The 17,720-nt window shown below is 39.8% G+C and overlaps 1 protein-coding gene across 2 annotated transcripts in view; it reads left to right on the forward strand.

Moving 5' to 3' along the window:
* TRAF5 (TNF receptor associated factor 5) overlaps positions 1-17,720 on the forward strand; it is an 845,712-nt gene that overhangs the window by 301,032 nt on the left and 526,960 nt on the right. For both annotated transcript variants that reach the window (XM_044089770.1, XM_044089851.1), the window contains exon 2: positions 2,500-2,557. In XM_044089770.1, the coding sequence (XP_043945705.1) occupies positions 2,500-2,557 (58 nt within the window). The remainder of the gene's footprint in view (positions 1-2,499; positions 2,558-17,720) is intronic.

The following is a 17,720-nucleotide window of genomic DNA, read 5'->3' on the forward strand; positions in this document are numbered from 1 at the left end:
ACCACTGCAGGACTGCCCAAATCAGCTTTCTCGAGACCTTGTCATATGCTTTCTCTAAGTCTAGGAATGCCAGTTTGGACCCTTTCCTCACCTCCTTCTTCTCAGATATCTGTCTCATTGCAAACATTAGATCAGTTGTGCTGCATCCTGATCTTAATCTGAACTGCTCATCTCCCATCATACTTTCAACGAGTCTGCATATTTGTTTATCAGTCATCATCTTGGACGGCGCAGTGGTGCAACGGCAGCGTTGTCGCCTCACAGCAAGAGGTTCTCTGGCTCGATTCTCGGCTGGGGTGCCTTCTGTGTGGAGTCTGCGTGTCCTCCCTGCGTTCGTGTGGGCTTCCTCCGGGTGCTCCGGTTTCCTCCCACATTACAAAGACATGCATCTGGAGCCTTTCTCCCCGGGCCTCCGCTGAAAATTGGCTTCATTCCAAGTCGAACTTTCCCGGTTAACAAATGTTAAATAAATAAATAAATAAAATCTCCAGAACTTTCAGACAAGAGTTTGATAACCTGTGTACTACCCACAGCAGTGACTGTCCCCTTTGTTCTTGAATATTGGCACTAATGTGCTTATTCTCCAGTTATATGGGATATGTCTTTTTCTCTACACTGCTATGAGTTTCCTCAGGCGCTATTTCTCCCTTATTACACCCAACATATTTATCATATATACTGTGACCTTTTCTGAGCCTGCTGGTTTCCCTGACTTTATTTCCTTAGTGCTGTTCTTACTTCTAGGGTGGACACCTCCTCTTATCTTATCTTTGTGACTTGATCTTTAGGAATGACTGTATTGATATCTGCTGCTGAAAGTGGCTAGCTTGGTAGAACTGAAGTTCATATGTTGGAAAACAGTATTTTTGGTGGACATTACCTCCACCTTCAAGGCTATAAAGCTACAAGCCTTGATATGTAGGGAACGCTGTTTGTTCTTTTAGAAGACTCTAGTGTAGGTTTTAAACCATACTTCCTTCCAAAAGTCAGAACTTTCTTTAAACTGTTACATTCCTTTCTATGTTTTATTTCTGTGGATAGAAACTAGCAGACAGGGAGAGAGAGAGAACCCTGTGTATCCTTGAGCTTAGATTTTACCTGAGAAGGATTCATGGGTTCTTGAGTATGGACTAGTTGCTCGTTTCCTTTGCTGTTTTAAGGAAAGCCTAGTGTTAATCCAAGTGGATTGCTGTGTGCACCTTGCTTTGTCATTAAGCAGGGAACTCCTCTTTGACTAATGCAGTTAAAATCCATTTCGCCAAGAAAATGGTGGCTTCCACATAGTCATTGGCTCCCACCTTCATCGAGCACTGTTATTTGTTCTGCTATTCCAGGAGCTAAACTTCCTTTAGCACTTTAATGCTTTAAGAATTTTGTCTTCTGAGCCTTCATTTTTTGGCTGTTTTGACTATCAGCACCCTGGGAAGTGTTTCTAACACTGCTGAGAAATCTTACCAGCTGTTACCCGTTTCAGTGTCCCTCTTCCTGGCATAAGATATAACACATACAGGAACATTCAGTTGGCTCCATGGAATACACTAGTAAAGTATTTACCACTACCCTGGTGACCTTGGATCAATTAGTGACATGGATGCTGGAGGAGCCAGCTTTGGAGAGTGGAATGAGTTACCAAAGTGGGCTTGCCCTTCCTTGAGGGGAGGTCTGCTGGCACACATTGGGTTCCAGGGTGAAGCAGTGCGTGGCACGTAGACGAGGGATATGCAGTCAGTTTGTCAGGCAGCAGTGTGCTTCAACATTGTATGATTTTACCAGCATTAAGTGACCTACTTTGGAGATGTGCACATTCAGTCTCCTCGGGGAATGGTGGTACAGACCAAAATCCCTGACTTTTAAGAATAGTCGACTGTCCTCTGGCCAGCTTTTTGCTCCATTACTAGTGAAATGTCCATAGAATATTGAAGGAGATGTCCTGATTGGTCAGTGGAGGGAAAGCTGGTGGTTAACAGGTTTGGGCAAGAAAAGGATGTAGTAAAAAACAAAAAACAAAAGAAGAAAAAGATGTATGAATAGTCTGTATTTTTAAGAGGACCCTCTGCAATGAATATTTATTACCCCTCTGCCACTGCCATCTGTTTTGGAGCATTTCATCCATCTATCTTGTGGTTGGATGTTGCCAGTAAGTCTACCAAGTTTATACTTGTATGACCTTTTCATGACTTTTCAGGAGTGGCTTTACAGTTTCTTTGGAATTGAACTAAGAACTGCAAGTCTAGAAGTACCCACCTAGTCCTGATGTGTGATATATCATGCATCACTGGGAGCAAAGGAGCTAAAGAAATTAAGTTTGTGCTGACACAGTCTTTAAAAGAGGAAATCCCAGACATTACTCAGTGCAAAAAAAAGCCCCTTTGAATATCAGCTGATACAGTAAGTAATCACATTTTTGCCATTTTAATGGAAAATAAAGTCAAATACAAGGTAGCTAACAAACAGTTGTTTTTAAAATGTAGACATTTGTATTTTTATTGCTTTGTCTAGGAATTGTTATCCAGCACCAATATGCCCCATTGACAAAGAAGTGATAAAGCCTAACGAGGTGAGTAGCATTTTATGTGTGTTTTTTTTTTTTTTTTCAAAATGGAAATATGAAATCATTTTTCTGACTGTGTAATAAACTTAACTGGATATTTAGCATTCTTTTCACTGTGGCAAATGTAATAGTGACACTGTTATTTGGATTAAACTACACTTTTGATGATAATTATATCTTATGCTTACTGGATGACAGCCTGGTGCAGAGGCGTAATGTAAATCTGCACCACAGACAACCTGTGCTTAGCTAGTCTCTTGAACACCTAAAGGGGTGCTGAGCTCAGGGAGGAGAATCAGTCAAGTGGCTGGAGGCAAGCTCACCTATCTCAAGAAGAGGGACAGGGGACTGACCACTGCTTAACTAGCAGGTAGAAAGACCATGGAGATACCATACAGGTCTAAACTTTAGTATATGGGATGTCAGCAAAACTTCTGAGTGCTGAAAGCACAGCAGTGTGTTGCAGGCACACTGACATCATCACATGCTCGTGCCCGAGTGGGGCTATATCAAAATGTCTGCAACAACACTTATGTGACTGGTTCTGCCTTCTGTCTCAGGAGAAAGGGACTTGTCCAGCACTTATGTTAGGGTGTTGATCCACAAAATATGGAATCTGTTGAAGCAAGAAGACACTGGAGACAGCTGGTGCTCTGATGTCATAGCAGAGGCCATCAAAAAATATATACTTCAGTAGTTTTGCAACCATTTCAACATACTGCAAGCTTGGAAAAGTGGGCAGGTGTTTTGAAATTTGCATTCTGTTAAGGTCAGTTGTGTAAATTCACATTCATAAATAGTTAAAATGTAATGATTTTGGTCAACAGTGTTTTAATATTAAATATTTTTGTGACTGAATGAACTCTCTGAAGTTTTTTAATAGATTACTGAAAAAATGAAATGTGTGTTAACATTATCACATTTAAAATCATTTATGTTATAGACAGTGATGTGAAGGAAAAGAACCATTTTATGTACATACTATGTTATATTTAAAAGTCTGTGTGAAAGGTACCAAGGAAGTGACTAAGTTCCCACGCCTATCTTCACCAGCTTTCACAAGTTTCCAAGCATGAAAATCTACATTTGTGTAGTCTAAAGCAAGTTGTAATAACATAATCATCTTTCTATATAAATAAATAAGGTCTACAGTGATAGGTAATGATGTATGAAATGAAAAATAAATAAAATAGAACAAGAGTTTCATTTTGTATGCAAGTACCTTTTCATGTAACCGTGCAGAACTACTTAATGTGATATAGGTAAATACAGAAACTACTCGATATTCAGCCTGGACAAAGACAGTCTTACTCAGAATGCCTCCATTACTCTAACTACATACCTATTATTTACCTGCAGTACAGCGGCAGCAAGATGAAGTATTAGGTAGCAACAGCAGTAATCATATACTCACTAATGTGCTGGATAAATCAGTAAGCAAGGTTGGGGGCTGCTACAACAGGGTATTTGCCTCAAACACGAGGTACATGCATTTGTTCCTGCCTTTGGAAGAGAAATTGGCTAGGCTTAAAATGGTCCAAAAGGGAGCTACTTGCCTAAGTCTTAGTGATTAAATACTTAGTTTGATGCTTTACAATTTATGAGGAATGCACATGCATATAGAAGCTTTAGTGCCAGATTCCAAAACTTCTTGCTCAAAGGGCAAAGCACAGGCCTGAACTTGTAGCTATGCCAAAACAGCAAAAATTCTAAAGCATAACTTGCACGTGATTTATTCCAGTGAAGAAGCTAGTGCTCTCCATGTAGTTCCAACATGGAATTGTTACTAGATATCTGCAAAATGATGGTTGCTGCAATCTTTTTAAAAAATTATGGGTTCCTGCCTGATAATTCAAGCATGACCTGTAGAAGTAGTACTGTCCTTATGTGCTGCTACATAGTTTTGTGGACAACTGAGTAAATAGGAGTCTGTCCGCTAGCAGAAGTTTCTTCAGTGCTCTGCTGGTACACTAATATCCCCAGGCCCATGTATGAGGAATGTGACAGTAGTGGACTGTTGTTAAAATGAATACAGCACTAAATGTCATTCTTTGTGGTATGACACTTGTAAACACAAGTGTGCTTAATCATTTTTCTAACTGGATGCAGACGGCAACAAGCAACCACAAAGTTCTCTGCATTCTGACACTGCTCACTGTTTGCACAACTGATTTGAAAATGTACAACGCCCACGTTTTTAGAGTTACCATCTGTCAGTAAAAACCCATGTGTCTATTTATACTGTACAGCTAGCCAGAAACAGACAAATATTACCAGAGACGTCATACTGGTACAGCTTAGTATAGCTCACCTATTGGTAATACTTTCCATTAAAACTGGTGTATTGCAGCAGTATTCAGTAGCTACAGTGACCAAGTTTAATACCTACAGTATAACAGAAGGAATAGCTCCTGGCTCAATGCATGTACTTCACACTTAAAGATTGACTTGTCCATTACACCAGAATTATATTCATTATTTTCTCTTATTTATAATGTGCTGGTAGGAGTCAGAGCCCAGGTAGAGGCCTTTTATTGCACATTTGAATGCCCATACTCTTGAAGGCTACATTCCACACTTGTGCAGTCCTGTCAACCTTCCTGTGTTGATCTACCACATGCAGATCATTTGCCAATGCCAGTAGTACGGCACTGTGTGTACACACTATGCTCTCTTTTGTCTGCAAGATCATCCCATTATTGGCTCTTTCCTGCACCCAACTAACCGATTCATTCCTCCATCAGGGAGAGAGCCCTTCACCCTTTTCACTCCCCAGTGGAGGAGAGAGTCTCAGAGAGCCTGATGTTAGGGAGTGGGCTAATCTGTGATTCCTGCAAATTTGTTTTATCCCCACATCCATGGCAGCCTTCCATTCACGTGCAAACTCTTGTGACACACCACTTACAGTGCTGAGCTCGCTAGGCTCTTTATCACATAGTTGTAGTGAGCTAAGTTGCCTCCCTTTCCCCCAGGATGGGTGAGCCCCACCTAGGTTCCTCCAGCATCTGTGCCACTAGTCAAACATGAGTTTCTGGAGTGCAGTCTGCACCTTATCCCTCTGTAAAACTGGGCTGAGTTTTATAAACACCCTGCTTTTGACATGAAGTTATAATCCTGGCATATTAAACCATAACTGAGCATACATGGTTGTTTAAGGCTCTGCATTACTGCATCTAATACTATTCCATCTCTTCCAGTTGTGCTCCAGTTTCTCATACACATTCACCAGTTTATATATATATATATATATATATATATATATATATATATATATATGTGTGTGTGTGTGGTCTGTACCTCAGGGCAGCTGTGGTTTCTTGGTGTTTATCCTACGTAGTGCTGCCCAGATACCTTGGAATTCAGCTTTACAAGGTATTGTATCTTAATGCTACTTAATAAAACTCCACTATGTGCTGCATACTGCAGTAAAGATCAGAGGAACAGAAATTTAGAAGCACATATGGGCTTAATAATACAAAAGAGAGAGTCAGATGATACTTGTGGTATACCATGGCACCTCCTTTATACACAATAGGTGCTAAATGCGTGTGTCCAACAATGGCTAAGTAAAAAAAAAAAAAAGAAAATAGTGTGTTACAACAATGAGTTTAAAAAAAATTTCTGTTAAAAAAAACTACTTTTTCTTTTAATAACTCCAGAGCACAAAAACTTTTGGCACAACAACTTAGGCAACAGAAAACAGTAAGGGTTGTTGCTAAACTTATGGAGCCTAGAACAAGATAAATAACCAGAGATCCAGTAGATGTATTAGAGATTTTTCAGAAATTTTATGAAAATCTGTAAAAGCAGACAAGTGGGGAAATCAAGATAAAGCACAAATGGAAGTATTTATCAAGGACTTAAATATGCCAAGGTTAGAGGGATGAGTCTCACAACTAACAGTTAAAATAGGAGGAGGTGAAATAAAAATGGGGATGTTTGACCAATCCACAGGAAAGTCTCCAGGAATAGATGGTATTCCACTGGAAGTTTGGAAGTTAGAGGGAAGAAGGTGATAAAGATCTGGAAGGTTTTGTTTAACAATGCCCACTCAGGCATTGTTGATAAACTCGAGAGGTTAGGTAAAAACTTGTGTATGTCACCCGGTGGATAGTCATCTGGCTCACAGACAGGACCCAGGAAGTTAGAAATGGGGAGTCCACTTCTACAGTGAGGGCAGTCACAAGTAGAGTCCCTCAGAGATCAGTCCTAGGACTGCTCATTTTTGGCATTTACTTCTCTGAAGTAGAGACCAATATCATTTGTCTCTGGAAGACTAAATTTGCAGATAATTGCAAATTAGGAGCTGCCATTGAATCCCACACTGACACATATGTTCTCCAGGAGGGACTGACACAAACAAACAACTGGTGTCAGAGCCATGGACTAAAAAAAAATGTCAAAAAATGCATAATAGTATCCTTCGGGAAGTCATCCATCCCTGGTAACTATCATATTGACAACACACCCCTTAAAGTTGACCCAGCAGTCCGGGGCTTGGGGACACACACAGATAGTAATCTAGACTTTGACCATTGCATGTCTACAGTAGTGAGGAAATCATTCTATGTTGTGCAACTTATAAATAAAGGTATGGCATCCAAGTCCAAGGAAGTCATTGTTCCACTGTATTCTGCATTCATTAGACCTATCATTGAGTACGATGCCCTCTTTGGTTTGTAGCTAATCAGGCATATTCCAACAATTATAATGTCCACAGAGGTTCCTCTAAAAGAATGTCGGGGTAAGTAAAAGGCCCTATCCCTGTATTCTGCCTCCTACAGGTTTTTAAGGAGAAATCTATGCCTGGCATACAGGATGTTGCCAGACCCCACTCTGATGGATCTCCTGCATATCCACAAAACAAACAGCACCAGAACTACCCGTTCTAAAGACTTAAACCTTGCCTATGATATAAATAGGATCTGCTGGAAAGATAGGTATGTATCCCAGAGACTACCGCGTCCGTGGAACAGATGCCCCATCTCCATGTGAAGCAGAGTTCCCTCCTAAGCCAATTCAAGTGCAACTTGGACAATTGGATTGAGAACAGGAAATTCATCCCTGGTTTGGCACCTGTGTCTCTAATGGGCATAGGCAACCTGTAAATAGTTCATCTCACAGGCCCCTGCTCGTAAATGTTTCCTGTCCCAAGCCCCTGCTTACACTTATCAAGAGTCTTTAAACTTGTCAGAGATTTGGGATGCATGGCTAGATTTAAAATGTGATGAATGGTTGTTAGCCTAGTATACACATTTGAACCTGTAAAGAGTATTATAAAAGGAGGGGGAGGTACCATCATCTTGGAAAAGGTAAGGTGGATGTAATACGTAAAGATGATAAAGACCCATCTGATCCAGCTACATATTAGACCCATTTCAATTCTAAACCATAATTATAAAGTGTTTATGTCTATAATGGCTAAAAGAATGGCAATGGTGATGCCAGAATTTTTAAACCTGGACCATTGTTGTTTTGTGGAAGGGAGGCAAACATTTGACAACATGAATAGAACAATGATGATCCAGAAGGAAGGAGAATGTAAGAAAATGCCACTGTTATTGATGGATCTGGATACAGAGAACATATTTTTCGGAATAATCTGGGGTTTTTATGAGAAGGGCAATGGAAGCATTTGCATTTCCTGATACAATAATCAGGTTAATTAGAAGGATGTTTGAGGGATCAGAGGCAACAATCAAAGTGGAAAGGGTTCCTATCTTATAAGCTGTGTCTGAATAGAGGAACCAGGCAGGGGTGTCCTCTTTTCCCTTTGTTATTTGCATTATATTTAGAACCACTGACAAAGAAAATTAGGGAATCAAAAGTTCAAGGATATAATTGGTATGGCAATCAAGAAAAGTTTGCTTTATTTGCAGATTATGATATTTTGTACTTGATGGAACCAGAAAAAGGACATCTCAGTGTTGTGGAAAATTCTGAGACAGTTCTGTTTTTTTTTTCCCTGGATATAAAATTAATGAAGATAAAACAAAGGCTATAGCTATAAACTATGTACCCACACATGAATTGGTCTAGCAATACCCATATTTATGAGACATTTTCCTCCCATATTCCAAAGACATGCAATAGGTGGATTGGACACTCTATATTGGCCATAGGTGTGAATGTGTGTGTAAGTGTAAGGTGTGGAAGAACAACCACGGCAGGGCTAGCCACTTGGCAGTGTAAACTTTGGCTCTAAATGATTGTCACTGTTGAAGTGACAACCCGACTCCATGTGCAAAAATGGGAAAAAGGGGTTGTGGATGGAGGGATGGATGAAAAGAAGTATTTAGGAGTACGGATTAAAAGGATTTGGTTGTGGCAGATAAAGATATGTGGGAAGAGACTAAAAAGAATACAAAAATTGAGAAACTGGAAGCTCTTGCCTATGGATATGCATAACAAGATACAAACAGTAAAAAAAAATATTTTTAGTCCCTTTAATTTTATACTTTGGCATATTTTTATGAACTGGGGAGAAGTTGTAGACAGTAATTTAAAGAGTGAAGTATTTTATTTGGGAGGGGAAGATGGCAAGAGTCAGGTGCGATAAGCTGATCCTCCCAACAGAACAAGGAGGGTTAGGATTACCTGATTTAAATTGATATTTTAGAGCTACACAGTTAAGGCTCGTATATACAACATAAGCAGAAAGCTACATTTAAAGTGGAAAGGGATGATGATGAAGCAGGGCCTAATTCAAGAAATAAGAAAAGAATGGAATTTTGGATGCAGATCCATAAGGAAAAAAAACAACAGTTATACAGGGTCCGAATTGAGAAATGATAAGTCAGCAAGCAAAGGAGAGTAGTATTGCTGAAACTGAATTCATCCTCAAATCTTGGTGAGTACCTTCACAAGGTGGACCCTGTTTTTCATAAAATCTCACCAAGACAACACTGATATATAGACTATATAGCATATATCATGAACAGAAGTAGGTTAGATATTAAAAAGGTTAGCCGGGTGCACAAGGCCCAGGATAAAATAACCCAGTCCTGGTAGGCGCACTGGTGCCAGGACACTATGATAGTGTAGAATCCTCAGATTACAGAAACATTCCTGCAATGGGGCCAGGCCAGGCTCAGGGGGAGGATGGCCCCCTTGTTGTAGAAGGAAGTAGCAGTCCTTAAAAATCACAAAAGCTGATAGGCCAAAGAAGAGCCATAAAGACGATAGAGTGGACTGTTCAGGATAAGAAAGAAATTATGTGTGGTTACTGTTATGCAAAAAGTCCAGAGTTTCCAGCCACAAGATATACAAAAAGATTAAGGGAGAAATTAGAAGAATACTTCCACAAGAAAAACTTTCAGAAGCTTCAAATAAAAAATTGTGTTTGTTAATACAACAGATTTGTGAAAAACAGTATGCAGACAAAGAAACTTTGATCTGTTTGGAAAAAGAAGCAACTGAGTAAGTACGGAAATATAAAACAACCAAATCTAGAGATTTCTGAAAAGTATAAAAAAGAAACATGGACATGAGAATGAAAGAGAGATTTGATATGGTACAATATTTATTCAAAAGTGAAAGCCAAATTAATCCATATAAAGAAAGCCACTTCAAATATATTCAAAGAAAAATACAGGCAAAGGCATCCAGATATGGAAAATTTCACAATAAAAATAATATTACAAAGAGGGAATGTAGAAAAGAAGATTAGTAAAGTAGAAGTTAAAAAATAGAAATTGAAGTTATGGAGTGCCTGCAAAGTGAAGGATTTGGTATAAAAGAACTATCTAATGTTCAAAGGACAAAACCACCACCGTAACAGGTACAAGCATGCAAAATCTGAAGGTAATGCTACTCAATGCTAGAAGTCTAAACCTCTCTCGAGGCACTCCTAAAAATGGAGAACATCGATATCTGTGCAGTAACTGAGACCTGGTTCAAGGCTCCAGAGAGTACCCCTGCAATACCAGGCTACAACTCTTACCACACTTTTCGGCCACCAAACCAGGACCGAAACACTAAAGGTGGAGGAGTGTCAATATTCACCAAGGATATTCACACCACCAGGCTAGTTGGCCAACACAATGTATCTGAAATTCTCCAAGTGCAACTAACACTAGGTAAGACTGCAATCCAAATTGTAGCTTGATACAGATCCCCCACCATACCCCAAGATTCTCACTACACCTTTCTAAATATACTGGAAAATATTAAGATAGAACCAAACACCCTAATACTGGGTGATTTTAACTACCCTGCCATTAACTGGGAAAACTACTCATGTCCCAACACCTTTGCGCAACGGTTCTTGGAATTCATAAATTCCAATGCCCTGGATCAACTAATCCATAGTCCCACCAGGAGCTCCAATATCCTAGACGTGGTCATTACCAACATGGGAAATCAATGCTCCATACCTATGGTCACCCCTTCGTTAGTCAGGTCTGACCATAAGCTAATCACCCTTAACATCCACATCCCACCCCCCCAGTAAAGAAACCACCATAAAAAACTTCTCCAAAGCCAACTTCATGCTACTCAAGTCAGAAGTGACAAACTTCATAACACCCATGCAGACGGGAACTGAAAGTTCAACTGCTGAATCCTACACTAAGGCACTGTACGAGCACATCCACTCATGCATGAATCGTGCCATCCCAAATAGAACCAAAATGCTCTCATCCAAAAAAGGAAGCCAATCTGGTGGTCCCCTGCCATAAACAAACTTTACAACAAAAGGAAGAAACTTTTGCAGAAAAGAGGAAAATCCCAGGATGCAAAAAAACTCCCTTACTAGCCTCAGTAAGAAACTGAGATGCCTCATAAAATCCTCCAAAGCTAGTTACGAAAATAAAATTGCCAAAGATTCCAAAGACAACCACAAAGCATTCTATAACTATGTCAAGAATCTAAATGGCAATGCTCAGATCTGCTCTGAGCTAAAACAGAATGGCATTAAATATGCTGATCCAAAGGATATTGCCAATATCCTGGCAGATCGATTCAGTGCCAACTTCACCCCCCAAATGGCCCATCTCAATACCGGAAGATTGCCAAATTCCAGTAATAACGGCCACACAGGTACAAAACGCACTCTCTAAAGCCAGGAATACAGCATCCATGGGACCAGATGACATCCCGGCTGTGTACTACATGAACTACAATATGAACTGGCACCTCACCTAAGTGTCATGTTTAATCATAGCCTCACCTCAGGTTTCGTGCCCACTGAGTGGCGCAGAGCTACAGTTATTCCAATCCACAAGGGGATCCACCTTGGATCCCGGAAACTACCGTCCCATCAGTCTGACAAGCCTTATCTGCAAGGCCATGGAGCGTATTATCATGGAACTTCTAAACAAAGACATTGGCAACCTTCAAACACTGGACCCCACCCAGTTTGGGTTTGTGAAGGGCCGATCTTGTCTCCTGAACCTGATTGACTTCTTTGAATCAGTCTCCAGAGCCATGGACAAGGGTAAGGTGGTCCACACAGCCTATCTAGACCTTGCCAAGGCCTTTGACACCATCCCCCACTCTGGAATCATAGATAAACTTACTAAGTTGGGCATTAATCCCTATGTCACCCAATGGGTTGCTAAATGGCTTACTGATAGAACCCACACTGTAAAAGTAGCCGACTCCAATTCCAGCTCCAGACAAGTGACAAGTGGAGTACCTCAGGGTTCAGTCCTGGGGCCGCTCTTGTTTGGCATCTACTTCTCTGAAGTACAGGTCAACACTAAGGGGCTCTGGCTAACAAAGTTTGCAGATGACTGCAAACTGGGAGCCATTATTGAATCCCCAAATGATGTGGATACTCTACAAAAGGGCTTTACAGAAACAGATGCTTGGTGCCAGAGCCATGGGCTCAAGCTCAATGCCAAGAAATGTATTGTTATCCCCTTTGGGAAAAACATGTATCCATGAATTACCATATAGGTGGCAGTACACTAAACACAGAAAGTGTGATAAGAGACTTAGGGACACAGGTGGACAGTGGTCTCACCTTCGATAACCACATCGCCACAACAGTCAGGAAATCCTTCTATGTGGCACACCTCATCACGAAGGGCTTTTCATCCAGAAAAAAGGAGGTCATTGTCCCACTGTACTCATCCCTCATTAGACCCATTATAGAATACAACGCCCCATTTGGTATGTACCTCTCAAGACATCTGCAACAACTGGAAAGGCCTCAGAAATACCTCACTAAAAGAATCACAGGCCTAAAGCAGATGCCCTACGCAGACCGCCTTAAAAAACTCCTACCATACTCTGTCGCATATCGTCTACTCAGAGGCGATCTCTGCTTAACATAAAAGGCCATGTCAAACACAGAGCTGTTGGACATGCTACACTTAAAGAAATCCCAATCCCTCAGAGCTACATGCTCCAGGGATCTAAACCTTGTCATCACAATAAACAAAACATGCTGGAGGGATAGGTTCCTGACCCAGAGACTCCCCAGACTCTGGAATAGATTGCCCATACATGTCAAGCAGAGTGCCTCTTTGGACCTCTTCAAGACGAACCTTGACGATTGGATGGGAGAAAGGAAATTCACCCCAGGGATCACGTCAGTCGCCCTGCTAGACAGGGGTCCAGAAAAGTAAATAATGTGGGAAGAAATAGCCAGGGAATTGTTATGGCTAGGCTTGTTATAGGCCCTAGGGCTGATAGCCTAGTACCAACCTATGAACCTATGAACAAAGGTTACATCACAGCATGATACAAAGAGTCATCAGAGTAAGGAAAAACTGAAAGATCAGGAGATGTCTGAAGAAGAATTATGGATATGGGGAAGAAAAAGAGATTTAATGTGGTGTAATATCTATGCAAAGGAGAAAACAAAACTAATCAATACAAAAAGGGCAGCATCAAAGATATTTGAAGAGAAATACAGGCAAAGGAATCCAGACATGGAAAACTTTTACTATACAAAAAATAAGAAGACAAAGAGGAAAAGTAGAAAAGGAGATTAGTAATGGAGAATTTAAAGAAATAGAAACTGAGGTTATGGAATACCTGTGAAGTGAAGGATTCAGTGTAGAAAATCTAATTCAGAAAGCACCACAACAGGATAGAGCAATGGACATCCAAATTAAGGAGAAACCAGTGGAATGGGAAGCAATTGGTCAGGTGCCATATGAAGATATTTTGGAGCCTTCCACAGGAAACCAGTATAAATGTTCACTTGAAGCTGGACAGCAAGGGAAGGAACAGGAAACTGTGGAAACTTTGACGCGGTCAGTATTGAGGAGTGATAGGCCAGTGAGTTCCCATATGACAGAGCAATGGATGGCACAGGATGAAATTGAAGAGAATGTGCCACAGGAAGATTTATTTTATTTAAAATTTGTTTACTGGGAAAGTCCAACTTTGAGCAAAGCCAGTTTTCTGCGGAGGCCCGGGGAGAAGTACTCCAGACACGTCTTTACATGCTAAAGAACTTTCTATAGAATACCCGCAGGAAATGGAAAACAAAATGTGCCCTCGGTTTAGAAGAAAATGAGCTAAGAGACGAGTTGCTTGATTTAATACAGATAGATGGACATATTAAGATTAATGAAAGAAATGAACTGCAGAAGTTCAATAAAACCCAAAAAGTCAGAAGTTTGATAAAACAAATGAACACCGTAATTAGGGCTGTCCATAGAAATCCATGCGATATAACAGAAGTAAACAAGATATATTACTGTGCAGCTAAATTAATAAAAGATAAAGTTCTACCACAAGAACACTGGGTAGTGAGGGAAAGGGAAAAATCGAATACCATCATGGAAGTATCGAGCAGAGAAAACTATCAAGCAATTAAGACAAGAAGTGTCACTGTTAGAAGAGTATGGAAGAGGGAACAGAACAGAATAATAAAAATAGGTAAACGGCGAACCCGATTGGACTAAACGCTGCGCGCGTAACACAGAAATCTCCATAGGGAATATTTTCCCTTTACTTCAATGCAGTGCGATCTCGGAGTAGGAATATTTAAGTAGCGGGGTTGTGGGGGGGGTGCAGGGGGGCTTGCTCCCCTGCCTACAGCGTTTTTTTTATTATATTTTCGAAATTTCAAACATTGCTCATATGGTGTCGACTATATAGTGTTCGATGTTTGAAACTTTCAAAAATATAATATAGACCTACTTAAGAGTGAACAAACCTGCAAGCTACCTTAAAAATTATAGACCAATAACTTCCCTTCCAACAACGTATAAAGTATGGGTTCCATACACTAGAGCGAATTTTCACTAATTAGAAATAGTGCATGGAATGCTCACTGCAGCGAAAGTGCACTTACGCGAAGTTCAGTACAACGAACGGGTGTTGTACTGAACTTCCGTGCAGTACTCACGGACCTTAGGGTTAGGGCATGGGCCCCTTACCATGACCCATGCCCTAACCCTAAGGTCCGTGACGACTGCAGCACAGTGAAGGACATAGCAATATCCTCCACTGTGGTATGATAGTCACGTACCTTAGGGTTAGGGCATGGGTTAGGGTAAGGGGATAGCTTTACTAATTATCCCCTTACCCTAACACTAAGGTCCGTGACTATCACACCATAGTGGAGGACATAGCTTGTTTTTTATGTCCTCCACTGTGCTGCGGTGTTTTCGGTGAAGTGCACTTACTCAAAAGTTCACTTTCGTTAAAGTGAACTTTCGCAGAATTGAGGCTTCCTATTACAAGTTCGAAGTAGTGAACTTTCGTTCTTGTAATAGGAATCCATAAAGTATACACTGGAATTGATGCCAATAGAGTTTATATTCATTTAGAAGAAAACTCAGTTATGGCACTAGAACAAAAGGGCAAAAAAAGAAAGTCATATGGACAAAAGATCATTTGTTGTTAAATAAAGTCATAGTGGAGAACTGTAAAAAGGGGAAGAATCTTAAGTATGGCATGGATTAACTACAAAAAAAGCATTTAATAGTATCCTACATTCATGGATAAAAACGTGTTTAAAAATGTATTAGATGCACCATACACTGATTGACTTCATTACAGTGACGATGAAACAGTGGCTGACTACTTTGCAATTAAGCCATGATAAAGAACAACTTATTATCCCAGGGATAAACATTCAAAGGGGGTGATATTCTAGGGTGACTCTGTCCCTGCTGCTATTCTGTTTTTGCCCTTATCCACTAAGCTGTCTACTTAACAACGTATGTAAAGACATCTCATCTTCTCTTTGTCAGTAATTTAAAACTATTTAGCTCAATAGATGAGGAACTGAAAGCACAACTGCAAGTTGTCAAAACTTTTTTCAGATGATATAAAAATGTCATTTGGTCTTGATAAATGTGCAAAAGCAACTTTTAAAATAGGAAAACTGCAGTATCAAGAAAACATCAGTTTGGGACAAGAATATGATATAAAAGAACTTGAGCAAAAGGGGGTATATAAATATTTGGGAGTTGATGAAGGATCAACAATAAAACATGAACAAAGGCGAATAAAACTTAGTAAGAAATACTTTAGAAGACATAAATTAATCCTGAAAACAGTGTTGACATATAGAAACAAAATTCAAGCTATAAACCAATTTTTCTTTCTGTACTAACTTACAGTTTTGGAGTAATTGACTGACCCCAAAAAGTGTTGGATAGATTATACAGGAAAACAAGAACAATCCTTCATGCTCACCAAATGATTTATAAAAATCAGTGCATTCCAAGATTATATATTCCCCATTCCGAAGGAGAGATAGGCCTCCTTGAAATCAATTAAATGTATAGATCTGTAATTGTGGGACTGCACACATGTCTGCTGACCTCATAAGACTCAAACATAGTAAAAATTTTGAAACATGAGGAGAATAAATCTGAGATTACTTCTCTGCTTAGTCTAGCAGAAGCATATGGGCATCAAGCAGGAATGGAAGTCAAACCAGAAGTAGATAAGTCTACTGAATGTGCCAAAAAAACAATAGAAAGAATATAAGGTGAAGGACCAGATGAAAAGCTAAGAAATGCAGAAAATGCATAAATATAGTTGCAAGTATAGAAAACTTCTGGAAGAACCTCATGCTTATCAGGATCAAATGCAGGAATGGTTAAGGAGAGGCAAATTCAAACCAAGAGATGAAAGGCTAATACTGGTGGCCCAAGATAGTTGGCTACATACACATTGGTTTACAAAGTCCATTGAACATGTGGGAGAAACAGACAAATGTAGGTTTTGTAAAACAGAATTGGAAACAGTCGCACACCTCGTTGCTGGTTGTGACATACTAATGGCAGAAGGACTGCATATTGAAAGGCATGATAATGTGGCAAGACTGTTGCACTGGGGATTGTGTAAACATTATGTTATTGAAATAGCTGAAAAACACTGGAAACATGAGCCACAAAGCATCATAGAAACTTAAGTCTACATCACATGGGATCACCCATTACCAACAGTCTAAAAGATAGATGCTAGAAAACTTGATATAGTGGTAAATGAAAAGGAGACAAAGGTAGCATTTATCATTGAAATCACCATACCCAGGGTTCAGAGACGCACAAAGTTATAAAATATCAGGATTTGCAGGCAAAAACGAGAGCAATATGGAAGAAAGATACCCAGACAGATCCAATAGTAGTAGGAGCAACTGGTCTTCTAAAAAATAATCTACAATCATATTTAGATATGTTGCCAGTACATGTAGCCCTCTATGATTTGCAAAAGGAGTCATTACTGGGCACATTGTGAGTGCTACTGAGAGCACTTCTAGCTGATATCAAAGATTGAAACAATACTAATTTCATGAACATTAATTGTACTTTGACTTAAGAATGGGGTCCATTCCCGTCATGGTATTAGAAACCCAAAATACTTGGAGAAATTAAAAGGGAGAAATTTTATAGTCATAAAGTAGCAGAAAGTATGTACTAAGAACTAAGCCAACATGAGAATGAAGCAAGGATATTCTGCCAATATGAATAAATGGAATCAGGAGTACAGAGAATAGACAGAAAGGGTCTGGAATTTATTGGAGGAAACTGGTAAAGGAGCCAGGATATCGGGAACAAATAATTAGAGAAGGAAACGTGATATAATAGGAAGAGACCAAGAAGACATTTGGATTGTAGGCTAATGATTGCATTCCCTGTCAGAGATTGATGTCAGACTATAGTCAAAGAGAAAGGGATAGGAGAATTCTAAATGAAATACCTGCACTGGTTGAGTTTTGAATTTAATGTAGAATAGAAGCTGTTGGTAA

The sequence above is a fragment of the Protopterus annectens genome, chromosome 1.part0, assembly GCF_019279795.1.
Source record: "Protopterus annectens isolate FY-2018-M chromosome 1.part0, PAN1.0, whole genome shotgun sequence".
Classification (NCBI taxonomy): domain Eukaryota; kingdom Metazoa; phylum Chordata; order Ceratodontiformes; family Protopteridae; genus Protopterus; species Protopterus annectens.